This window comes from Anoplophora glabripennis, unplaced genomic scaffold (assembly GCF_000390285.2).
Source record: "Anoplophora glabripennis isolate ALB-LARVAE unplaced genomic scaffold, Agla_2.0 scaffold570, whole genome shotgun sequence".
In the NCBI taxonomy this organism is placed as follows: Eukaryota; Metazoa; Arthropoda; class Insecta; order Coleoptera; family Cerambycidae; genus Anoplophora; species Anoplophora glabripennis.
The window spans coordinates 8318-22283 of NW_019416711.1; the positions used below are offsets into that span (position 1 = coordinate 8318).

The window sequence follows — 13966 nt, forward strand, 5'->3', positions numbered from 1 at the left end:
TATACAGGGTGTTTCTAAACTATGGTGCCAAATGAATATGACAGATAGAAAATGTCATTTTGAGCAAAAAGTTTCATGTAAACATAGGTCCGAAAATGCATAATAAAAAAGTTACAGGGTGATAAAGGTACAGTTTGAGAAACAATTTTTCGCAATAACTTCTACAAAAGTTAGGCAATTTAAATGAATCTTGGTGCAGTTTCTTAGACACTAAAATGCAACAATTTCGTGCAAAAACAATTTATTCCCATCGCCCAGGAGCGGAGAGCCGGGGTAGCACATAGGATTTTATTATGAAAAAAAAATTGTCCTTTGCATTTTCGGAAAATTGATCAAATTTTCTGAAAAATAAACTAATATGTCACAAAAAAGGTACTCTTGTTCAATGTCGCCAACATGAACCGTTCTCTTTAAAATTTGCAAAATTTATTGTCGTGCACCTGACAACAAGAATGCTGTAATCAAGAAGGCTATGCTTTAGTGGTTTACTTTTGTTTGTCAAACCACTTTTTAAACATGCCAGTAAATATTGACACTGTTAGTCCAGGCCTGATTAAATGTGAGAGTAAAGTGGTTTTGCAAGGCCTTCTTGACCCTGTTACATATCTACTTTTTCAGAATTTAGAAAAGAACCTGATTTTTCTGGAAAACTGTTAAAGATAAGTATGCACAACCTTATATCAGTCGAAAGGACATTCAATTTTGCATTCACGCATGCCAAAATGAACTGTGAAAACTGTAGGTTTCTAACTTTTACGGTTTAGACGCTATCTAGCCTCATTTAGAGAGCTGAAATTGTGAGTTTTTCAAAAAACAACTGATTATCTCGAAAACGGTAAGTTTTAAACACCATGCACATTTAATAAACTCTACCTAATATTAACCAAGGAATTCAAAAATGCAATAATATACAGGGTGTTCCATTTAAAATAACAAAGTTATGTAGCGCCCACGCGAAATGGAACACTTTGTAAAGCTAAAAATATTTTCCTTACATTGCCCACAAGATTCCAGGCAACTTTTATTAAAACAATCTTTTTATAAATTTTACAGTTGCAGAGTTACGGAAGAATCCCAGAAAGAAGAAATGTGTGCAAAAAATTTAGGTGGAGACAATTGCGTGCGATGATCAAAAAAAATTATACAAAGATGGGCCCACAAATCGATAGCTTTAAGATACAGTGTTGAATTAAAAAAAAAATTTTGAAAGAACCAACTTTTGGCTCCACGACACTTAATATTTGGTCACTACTTCTAATTTAGACTCCCTTAGGACTATTTTCCAGCGTAGGTTTATTATAATTCTTTTTTTCTTAATTTTGAACGTAAAATTTTGTATATTTAAAATTGTTGTGGACATGAAATTAAAATGACCAAGTAAAAATATTTAATTAAAAAAAAACGGTTCTCTTTTAAATTGCGATTAAGGTTATGTCGGACTTTATACACGTACGCCTAGCTCCGCTTTGCATTTCCTGGTCGTTAGCTATTAAATAATCGGTGGGGGCCCATTACCATTACCAAAGAAATGTTACTCATTCTGCGACAAAGAGAGAAAGTTACGGGGGATCGCCACATTGCCTGGGTAACGTCGCGCTATATCAGAAATCTGCTCCGTTCACCAGTTATTCTTGAACTTGCTTGGCGCGATATTCAATTGTCTATTTCACCACCGCGGGAAACATGATAATCCCGAGGGCACTATTCGTGCTGGTTTACCTGAAATGCGTCTGTTCGAATCAGACCGCTCAAGCGGGTTCAGATCCGGCGGATGTAGAGGAGATGGAGTACTCCGAGGGTACCTCGGTGGAGGCCAAGTATTTGCTACCCCCTGTGAATGTTAGTGTGAGTGGAAATGCGTCTATCCATACGGTGAGGGCCAGTTTGGCCAGAGTGCTGGACTTTTACAACACCGAGCTGCTGGCCGCCAATTGGGGGCGGTTTAAGGGATCGCTGAGTGAGGGTTGTCGGAAAGACATGGATACTTACATTCAGGGGCTCGGCCGTGCTGAAAACTGGGCTCTCAAAAGTATGTAGGATTGTGATTATTCTTAAGGTTTAAGGAACGGCGGCAAACTAGATTTAAAAGTTGATAATTCAAACAGTGATTTGAAAAACGTCACAACGCAAAATAGTACAAAAATAATTTTAAAATATTGTAAAAATTAAAAAAAATATATTAAAATAAATAACTTAACTTATAAAGGAAATAATATGAAAAAAATTTAAATAAAATAATAGAAAATTATGTTCTCTAGGTATTTTCAACATGCAACAATATTTATAATTTTCAGCATAAATTGATAACAATTATATTTTCTTTACATACTTGTAAGGTATCGATTGAAAGCAAATAAATTTGACTTTCATTATAATAAACAAAACAGCAGGAGAAACGTTTTTTCCTAAAGCTATTACATTCCTTCAGAGACTGTGATCAGTTGTTTAAGAATCATTGAATACTTATAATAATTATTGTCTAGGTATATGGTAGACATCAAAATTGGTACAATTGCAGTATCTATCATAAACCTACATACTCGTAAAATTTTAATAAAAACATTAAACACGCTAAATGTCCAATGGCATTTGTAGATTATATCTCACCCACACTCAAAATTTGTAGGTAGACAGACATTAAAATAGCTAGATCGTGCATCGATTTCATAGTGATGAGATTTTATTATTCTGAAACAGGTCTCTATCAGATGATTTTGCTGGTGAATAGGTCTTAAATGCATACTAGGTATAGTGGGTGTAAACCAGAGCTAAAGTCCGTAGAGTAGTTGTTTAGAACGAATATGTTAGACATTCGTCAGTAGATGCCCGTAAATAAAACCTAATTATTTTCCTCCAACTTCTTAAAAACCAGAGGTTGAATCTAATCTTATGGCTATTTTTTTATTCAAATAAGTACTAAATTTTGGAGAACTTGAAATTATTTGAACCTTCTGATATTCATCTATGTTGTTAAAATTGTTATAGTGTACGGACTTTTGCTTGAGGATGGTGTATTTTATGAAAAAAATCAATTAGCGGTAAAACATTTATTGGGAATGAACCTGTAAAGGAAGATGCAACATTAATTAACTTTTCTTTCGACATTTAAAACACCTCGGCCATTCCTAGTTTGGACGTCACTGACTTGTCTATGTTTTACATTGTTTGAGTAATTAATTAAAAACTGTGTTTCATTTCTAATGAAGGATTTAGCAAAAATATCACTATTGACCTTTTTTTTTGTTTGCTTTGATTGAACCTTGAAAATTTGTTGCATCGGCATTGTAACATCCTGTATATTTGTCAGTTCCATACATTTATGAAACTGTTTAAGTTCGACTTAAACTTTTCGGTTTTTTGAGATTAAAGAATGATTAAGGCTGTTTCAACTATGTTGTAATATCAAATACATCTTTTTAACTTTTACATTTTATTATACAACTAGAAATTGCGAAATATATGGCCAAATGTAGTTCTCTATTATGTAAAGATAATCGGCGGTCGGATTTATTTTTGTTTTGCGTTAGTGATAGAATCAGCAAGTCATTTAAACACAACAAGAATTAGACCGTTAATTAATTGGAGACGAAAGTTCTTTAACCAATGACATGAATACGACACAATAAGAATTTTATATCATGTCATAAAGTAATTCATATGGACGAGTAGTACTGCTTTATTGAGTGTAGAGATTAAATTTGCAGTTTATAGAAACCCGAATTTTTGGAATTTAAAAACCCTGAACGTGATTGCAATTATAAATGGCGTATTACACTTCAGTATTTAGGTGCTGAAATAGGTACAATGCATAGTCATCTGACATCAAGACAGAAATTACTGCTATATCAAACTGAAGAACGTGACATGAATCTTTTACCTCGTCTCTAACATTACCATCAGATGAAAGAAAGGGAAATAAAATTCAGTAGTACATTGTACATCTCCCAACTATGAGTTTTAGAAAGTAATGTTCTAGTTTTAGGTAAATAGATAATATATTATTAATTATTCTTCTTAGAAATTGGTAGATACTAACATAACTGTATGTTTCAAAATACTTGTTACAAAATTTTATAATTTCGAATTTCATGTAATACATTACATATGTTATTTAACTAAAAAATATATGTATTACATAAACCGGTTTCTTATTTTAAATTTTGACATAAGAAATCACACCATAAAAACTAAATTTTACTCTGTAAGATATAAGTAATTTTTGATTGTTTATATTTTACATGTTTTACTTGACAATTTCAGTGAACTGTTTTCATTTCATCTTTGCAGTATAAAAGGAATTATCGACTCGTTGAGAATTAATAGTGAATGGGAGAAGTATTTGTTTCATTAACATTAAGAAATATATAATACTTCCTCATTAACGAAAAAATAAACCGGAAACGAATAAATGTAATAAAAAGTAGTTTTACAGATTTAACCTTCAAACTCAATCCGTTATTGTTATTATATTTCAAGATTTAGGCTATACCGCTAGTAATAGTGTATTTGGTGTACGTAGAAAGTTGGTCTGTCAAAATTCAGGAAGTAAAAAGTGATTAAGATTTATTTATAAATAATTATGAACTAATTGATAATATATGCGACTAACGAAATCACTGCATTACGTAACATCAGGAAACGTTTTGAGCAATTTTTTTAATGTACTAAATGATTTTTGCAGTAGATTTTACATGTGGAATACTTGCTATTCCATATTTCGTATACATATTATGGATTTATTGCATATTTATGTTAGGATTTATTGTATACACTACTGGAAAAACTTAAGGGGAAAAATATTTTATAAATTTTTTAGTGATCTTTGAAAGGCTATAACTCAGTAAAAAATGGTCATGTCCAGATAAAAAAAGACTGTCTTGAAGCTTGAAGTCTCTAATTTCAAGATCTTTTGACAACATTTTTTTTTTGAGCTATGATTATCGAAGAATCAAAAGAAATATCTCGAATCACAAATTTTCTATTTTTTTTGGACTATCCACGGATTCAGGAAAATTTTTTCGAATTCAGTCAATGTAGAGGTGAGTTAGCTTGTTTAATCAGCTTCAATTTGCTTTTTGGAAGATCTTCGTATGACTAATGGTTACCGAGATATTGATTGTTGAATGAAAAATGACACTTTTGTTTTTAATTATCCATATCTGAGCAACATATTATTGCACAGTAAATCCTAGGGCGGTTCTGAAAACTTTAATAAATTTTGTACAAGATCTATCATGATTTTGGAAGAATTTTTTTTTCATCATTAAATTGAAAAAAAGTGCGAAAAATGACTTTTTATGTTTTTTTTTTTGAAAATATACCGCTAATTTACAAATATTAATGAAAAGACTAATGTTGAGAGAAATTTTGATAGTTCAATTTACCCACAATAAAATTGTAAATTGTCAAGTTGATCCATCCAACCGTTTTCTTGTTGCAAATGATCAGTTTTGAAAAGAATTATAGAAATATTTTTATTGCTCTCAAACATTATTATCAAAATGAAAAAGAAGAATTTTTCTCGACTTTTCCCACAATTTTATATCACATATCGTTTAAATTTAAGAAAATTTCTTTTATTTTCAAAAAAAATACAATTTTTTTCTTTTTCTTTAGGAAAAGTTTGTACACAAGTAAACAATTTTTAATGTACTGTTTGGCACTTAGTAATGAGTTTAACTTCCATAACTGTTAAATATTACATATATCCTAACACAATAATCGCAAGTTTTGACATCCACAAGTAATCTAGACGAGAATAAAGACTAGTGCCGAGCTGAAGTTGATATATCACCTTGCCAAAATGCCGAGAATTGCAGAGATATACTCGTAATTATTTACATATTCTTTGATAACCACACCGCTGTGAGATTTTGAGTACAGATAATGTATGTTTAAAACTTGTTTGACATTGTTTACAAATGCTAATAGAACTAGATGAAACAACGTTGTTACACTATGGTGGGTGCTAGAACATGACATAATTTAGTAACAATTAGATGAAGTTGTCAGAAGGGAATCTGAGACACTTTTCTAAGCAGTAAAACAATATTTGCAAGTGCAACTTCAATGAGAGAAGAGAAATTAATTGAAATAATTATAGGACTTATAATGGAACACTGGATATGAGGAATTACTACTATTTATAATTTTTATTAACAGGATTGGGAGACATAATATTGCAATTCGAGCTGCTAAAGTAAGGAAAAAAGTATAAACATGAATTTTGTTGTTTCTGAAATACAGAGTAAAGAGGTTTTATGTGGGAAAATTAAATTTGGAAAGATTTATCTAATTAAAGACAAACATCNTTTTATTAACAGGATTGGGAGACATAATATTGCAATTCGAGCTGCTAAAGTAAGGAAAAAAGTATAAACATGAATTTTGTTGTTTCTGAAATACAGAGTAAAGAGGTTTTATGTGGGAAAATTAAATTTGGAAAGATTTATCTAATTAAAGACAAACATCTACTGGATTCGGTTTGTAGATATGTAAATCAAATACGTACAGGGTGTCCCTGAAAAGGATGGACAACGCTTGACCACAGGTTCCTTGGACGAAAACAGGACTATTTAGCATAACTTACCTATATACAAAAAAAAACACGCCTACTGAGATATAGCCTTCTAAATATAGAACAGATAACCTAGTTTTTTCAAATAATTTGAAAGCTGTTTTTCTTAGAAACTTCAAATTTGGTACACATATTTTTTATATAAGGGCAATGTAAATAAAGAATTTGGTGATAATACATATACAGGATGTTCTCTTTCTAGTGCCTGTGCGCTACTGGCTATCCCGTAACTTTTTTGTATGTACGCCAATAACGACAGAATTTATATTTTTAAAAATAAGCACTATTTTAGAAGATTTTTTACCTCTTACAAAATTTTGATATCGTTTATGGATTTCGAGTAAAATTGGCATTTTTTACACATTAAATAATATAAAATCAGTTTAAGATAAATAGAACATTCTAGTACGAGGTGCCATATAACAGAGAAACAAATTCATAACAATAATTAAAAGGTTCTGTGTCAAGCTAGCTGTGATTTAATTTTAGCTTACTTTGTTTTTTATTGCAATTTATACTTTTGCTGAACAAACTGATATGTTAGTAGTTTTGGGTTATTGTGAAGGAAATTGTTGTGCTACTGTTCGAACATATGCTGAAAGATTTCCTAATCGAAGAACTCCAAATCACAAAACATTTGCTAATGCGGAGAGACGCCTTCGGGAAACAGGACGTTTTTTACCTGTAACATTAAATCGTGGATAATGTACGGCCGGAATTATTCAGCTGGAGGAACAAATTTTGGAAAGGGTCGAAGAAATTCCTCAAGTAAATAAAAGGCGTTTAGCGGCAGAGGTTGGCTTTCAAAAAGTTCCTTTAATAGAGTATTAAAAGACCAGTTATTACAGGTTACAGGTATTACAGGGTACAGGTAGGTATTACAGGTTATTAAAGGTCTAACAGGTGGATAGGTAGAGGAAATAATGCCCCTTTAAAATGGCCACCTCGATCCCCGGACCTAAACCCATGTAATTATTTCATTTGGGGAGCGTTGAGGACCACAGTTTAAAATAACTTTTCAGTAAATACAGAAAACGAATATGGGAAAGAATACAACATGAAATTAATGTTATGAGAGGTAATGCACAATTATTGGATAATTTCTAATTTTCGAAGAACTAATGTTTGCGTTTAAGAACAAGAAAGTAACTTTGAGCATTTACTGTAATATTATTTTAATGTGATTACAAATATCAGTTTATTTAAAATGTTAATGTTGACTTTCTTACATTATTAGTTGATATTGTTTATTTAAAATATTAGTGTTGATTTTTATTTTATTGATTGATAATACTAATACCAAAAATGTGTAGTTATTTTTTTTAATGTGACGTTTTTTCATTATTATTCCTTGCTTTGAGGCTGCAGTTATAAATTATTTTTTATAAATCGGAATTTTTGCCTATATTTAATGTATAAAAAATGCGAATTTTACTCGAAATCCATAAACGATATCGAAATTTTGTAAGAGCAAAAAAATCTTCTAAAATAGTGCTTATTTTTAAAAATACAAATTCTATCGTCATTGGCATACACACAAAAAAGTTACGGGATAGCCAGTGGCGCACAGGCAGAAATAGAACATCCTATATATGTATTCTCTCCAAATTCTATATTTACCTTGCCCTTATATAAAAAAATAAGTGTACCAAATTTGAAGTTTCTAAGAAAAATAGTTCTCAAATTATTTGAAAAAAATAGGTTATCTATTCTGTATTTAGAAGGCTATATCTTAGTAGGCGTGCATTTTTGTATATAGCTAAGTTAGGCTAAATAGTCTTGTTTTCATCCAGGGAACCTGTGCTCAAGCGTTGTCCATCCTTTTCAGGGACACCCTGTAGACGTCTCGATTTTGGCGGGCGTCCGCTTTTCCCGCTCTCGAATGATTTTTTCCACTTTTTTTTTTTAGGCATCAATTATACAAACCCGTAGTACGTCCCGATTTTGGAGGAAAGAATCCCGCTTTTTTATTCATAAAGTTTCAAAATCCCGCTTTGCTCGAAAAAAAATCTGGCAACGCTGATACCGGAAGTCTCGCGCTATCACTAAGAACCCCAAAAATTCAAGGCATTTTCCATTTTATTAAAAAAAAAAAAAAAACCATTCCCTAAATATTTTTTTAACTTACATTATTCAAAAATCTAGAATTTTAATAAATAGAGAAATACATGTTTCAAAAAAGGACACTAGTTTTTTTTGGTAATTGAGATAAATTAAAAATATTTTTTGATCCTATCGAATAAAATGAAAAATTTTCTAACCATATAATCTATTCCAATAATTATTATATTATCAACATTATTAACAAGTAATTTCAAAATGTAATTTTTGCTAAAAATTCTTAAATTCCCTAAACAAGTAAGTATAAAACAAAATGTGTAGAAGTAAGTAAACCATGCACAATTTTCCTCGCAAAAACTCAAGGCTTAAAATTTAAATTTGTAACCGTGGTTAATTTTACAGTTGCTATTGGTATTTAGCTATCTACCGTTCTCTTCAATATCGAGATGCAACTAAGAAACGTTGTGGCAAAAATAAAACGGTATATGCCACATCAGACAATATTTTTTAATTAGTTTAATGTATAAGCTGGAGAAAGTAAAAAAAATTTAAATAAACATTTTTTAGAGATTATTACTGATCTCGTGCGATATTACCTGCGTGTGAAATTGCACGCTGAACTGCTTGTTCAAGTGAATATACGAGTACTTTCTCAATATGACTCAAAGATGTGCTTATTAGGAAGAATTTACCATTGTCCAATGTGTTGCTAACTCACATTAATGTAAAATTTTCACCATGAACGATTAATAACACGTAAGCTGTTAATAATCTTCTTTTAATGTTAACGCTTTTGCTATCGATATTTATCGTTTATTAGTAGTAGAAAAAATAATAAACAATTAGTTTTATATATTTTTTTATTTACATAGTGTTTAGTGTTTATTGTTTAAATTTTGATTTTGCTGTATTTTGACATACTTACTTTTTTTTATAAGTATACAGGGTGTAAAAAGTTTGACTGCAATTACTTCAGCATGAGATAGAGTAATCACAAATGAACAAAAATGTTGTATATTACTATTACTACTATTACTATTAATATTGGGGAGTTTCATAACGACGTGACAACAACAACAATGTAAACAACTATTACTGTTAAACATTTAGTAAATTTCAACAAATAAAATAAAATGTATCCATTTTATAGTAAGAAGATAGTGTTGTGCTTAAATTTTCGCTCGAATTTTAGTAATTATGAATAACTTAAAAAATGATCTTAACTTTTAATCAAATTAACAATTTGAAAAATATGTAAATAAACTACTCAAAGATTCACGTCGTCCAAATAATCATACGTTTAAAGTAATTTAGGTACTTACCAAAAGCAAAATTCAGTAATTTTTAAACGTAAATAATACAAAACAAACGACATCTTCAAAATCAATTTTCGCGCACTCGCTGGAAAACACCTCAAGAAAATGAAATAGTGGTACGCAAAAAACACTCCGACATGGTCGAATCCAGATACCAACTGCATTGCGTATTCATTATTACAACGCTAATTATTTCTTAGAATTAAGCATAAAGAAGTTAAAAAAAGTGATAAAGATTGTATTTTATGGTATTCGAGGCACGCAGTTATGTCAATATTCCTTAATTAATTGAACTTTTCATCAAGTTGGAGACTTTGATAATTTTTTTCTCGGAAATGGTAGACTTTAGGACCCATATCATATAAGGTTTTTTTGTTTATTTTAATGTATTTTATCGTCTGTTAAATTTAAGGCAGTCAAACTTCTACTACCTTGTATAAGCTTGTAAGAAATATTTCACTTTTCTTGCAATATCAACCAGCGTAACTTCTTCTGTTGCAGCATGTTGCAAGTACCGTTATTGCAACCAATGTGCGTCATTTCATTTGACCTTATAATAGATAAATCTCTGCAATAATTATTGTAGGAAAATGTTTCGTTCCGAGTATTTTTCAATATAGAAATGTATATCTGTGTAATCATTACCGACCACTTCTAATGGACAAATATTTCATATTACACTTACTTATTTTATTGTTAATAGAAGTATTCATTAAACAGTATTTTTTAATAATATCCGTTATTAATAATACATTTTGACTACAATTCACCTTTGATTCGAGATGTAATCGGAGGATTTTATTTATGTGTCTATTTGAGCTGTTTTCAACATAACGTATTAATATTTCATTTTAATATTATAGTTAGAGAAATTTTGAAAGATGTAACTCTTTTTCCGAGAAATTAAACTCGCTTTTGAGATGTAACTCTCTTCTTCCGGGTGAACGATATGTAGCAAACTACGTAATAAATATACGTCTTCAGGAAATTTTTAAAGATATGATGGATGTGCGTGATCAATATTTCTGTTGTCATACTAATTTTACTGCATATATTGTCTAATTTAATATTAGGAAATCATTGCAATAAATCAAAGTTATCAACAAGGTAGAATTTGTGAATCAAGGCTAACAAAATGCAATTTGAAGATTAGACAATTGCATTGTGTTTTCAATCTGTTTCGATGGAAAGTACCTAACAATAGTAAAGTTTCCAACATGTTTTGGAGTGACCTCTGTTAAATGAATTGGAACAAAGGAACTGTAAGGTGATACCGATTTATTGATTATGATCTTGTGGTTTTTGAAGCATTGGAAAGTACTTAATTCACAAAGTTAGAGTTCATTGCTGTCACGGTTACATTCACGTTAATGCTATAAAATTGCTTCCTGTCAATCTGTAACCTAAATTTATGTCAGATTTGCTTTTGAATCAGATGTTATGATTGAATATCTGATAGGTATACAGGGTGCGTCCCAAAGTAAACAGGACTTTTTAAAATCAAGAACAATTTTTATTTAAAATAAACCCCTCTGACTTAATACACCCATTTGCATGGTCTAAAAACATGTCCAATGAGGGTTTTAGATCGTAGGCCCGAATGTCCTTCGTGATGTCAGTACAAATTTCAATGTAGATTTTAGTTGATCTTTGATGAATTCACGCACAGATTTGATGGAATCTGCGGTGATCACGAATTTCGGTTGGCCAGCATGATGCTCATCACATATATCCTCACGATCGTTTTTAAACCGCGTATATCACTCATGGACTCTGCCACGGAATAAACAATCGTCACCATAAACTTGCTTCATCAATTGAAATATTTCGGTAAAAGTTTTAGTAAGTTTAAAAACAAAACTTAATATTAGCTCTTCGTTCGATGCTCATTTTTATACCCATGCCATAAACATACTGCACTTCATATGCAATAACTCCGCTTCCATTCGTGAAAAAATCATGAAATTTTGACAGTACATCAGTGAAGAATCTACCTTTCCGTCGCATTTGCCAATAGAGGACCTTACTAGAAATACCTATTTTTGAAAAGTCATGTTCTTTTGGAACGCATCTTATATTAAATAAAATTAAATTTCATATAAAAATTAATGTGTAATTCTAAACTATAACACGTTTTAGATGAATTAAAAGCATATTCAAATAGAAATAAAATTAATAAATATATTATACATAATATTTTACTGTTCTGTATTATTGTATTGTCTATAAAAACGGTTTGTTTGCTTCCAATTGTCTATATTAAAGTTCGTGCTTCGGAAGTGCTTTCCAATTTTATATTTGCATTATAATGATGAAGACACATAATGATTTAAAGCCATAGCCAACAGACAAATATTATGAGAAAGCTGCCATTAAACCATAGTCGCTTACGCTTTGTGAATAGCAGTGAGAAGAATTATTTATTATATATTAAGTATCATGATGTCAGAATACGTAAGAGAGCTTCAAAATTAATAGTTTTAAATTTAAAAAAAATGTGTCTTGTTTCAAGTCTTTAACAAGTAAATATATTTGTAGTTATCATATATTTTAAATTACATAAAGCTGGTGAGAATTTTTAGAAATCTCTCCGATTACACTTTTTCTAATAATAAATAATTATGTAGTTTATTCTTTTTATTTAAAGATGAATGCATACGTGTTTTGATAATTTTTGCACTTAATATATTTATAATGTCTCCACACTTTCACCGAAAGCTTTCAGGATTCAGCTGCTTGACATTTTACGTTTCTTAATAAGGAATTATCTAATTCTATAATCTAATTAATAAAATGGCATGCTATGCAGGTACTCAAATTTTGTAATAAAACCGTTTTTTACAGATAACTAGTACAGCTATATTTACATATTTGCAGGCAATTTCTAGAGCAATACCAATTAATAGTTTATAGCTTGCTTTAAGGTCTTGTATGTATTTTTTCACCTAGATGACCTTTATAATGACGAAACAATATTTTTTACCTTTCCCTTGACACTGGACATTCACAGTAAACGGCGGTCGCTAATACCTGCTTTACAATCTATTTGCTGGCTATTTAGATTTAACTTGTTAACGTTTAATTCCAACATTATAATATTACGTGAAACTTACTTATATCTATTATTGGTAAATATGTTTCTACTATTTCAGGTTTTGCATGGTTGTCTTTAACATAAAATCTACTTTTTTTGCTCCAATATTCTAATAATAATTTTAATTACCTCCTAATTCTAATAAAATAATAAAAAAAAATCAAATATTTATCTACGACATTTGATAACTGTTCTACAGATGTACAGATGTACAATTGTGAGATTTTAATTTTTGGCTTAACTATTAAGACAATACCAATACAATACATCATATTACCTAGTTAAAATATACCAGTCATTACTAAAATACGTGGCAAAACTTCAAGGGGTGATTCTTTGAGTGATTCTAAGACGAAAAGTTTATATAAATATTTTTAAAAAATCGTTTTTTCGTAAAAATCTTAATAATCCTTTTTAGTAATAATATTTAATAATCCGATTTTGTTGAAATTTGCCAGTGTTATTTATGGTAGAAAGGAGCTAATTTAGCCCTAACTAGAAAATTATTAAGTCCAGTGGGGTTTCGGAGAGCAGCTTAACCAATATTTGTGACAAAAAAGAAAATGTGCGCCACTGACTTTTTTAAAACTTTTATATTATTTTTCGCTTTAAGCACTAAAAATAGTCTTTTTAATTTTGGGAATCTCTGGACTTAATAATTTTAATCTAGTTAGGGCTAAATTAACCCCTTTCTACCATAAATAACACTTCCAAATTTCAAAAAAATCGGCTGTTAGACTAGGGCAGATCTGTTTTGAGGTGGATGTGAGAGGGGGCGAGCAAATAAGCAAATTTTTTCTGGATTACCTTCAGTACAACTCACGTAATAAAAGTGTAGATCCCTAGATCTGGGCGAGGTCCGGAACATTTTCAAAATTGCAAAAATGTTTAAAAAATTTTTAAAAATACCTATTTTAT

The 13966-nt window shown here is 30.2% G+C and overlaps 1 protein-coding gene across 2 annotated transcripts in view; it reads left to right on the plus strand.

The window, feature by feature from the left end:
• Window positions 1-1635: 1635 nt before the first annotated feature.
• LOC108912078 (nose resistant to fluoxetine protein 6-like) overlaps window positions 1636-13966 on the plus strand; it is a 55412-nt gene continuing 43081 nt past the window's right edge. For both annotated transcript variants that reach the window (XM_018717237.1, XM_018717238.1), the window contains exon 1: window positions 1636-2029. In XM_018717237.1, coding sequence (XP_018572753.1) covers window positions 1684-2029 — 346 coding nt within the window. In that variant the 5' untranslated portion in view covers window positions 1636-1683. The remainder of the gene's footprint in view (window positions 2030-13966) is intronic.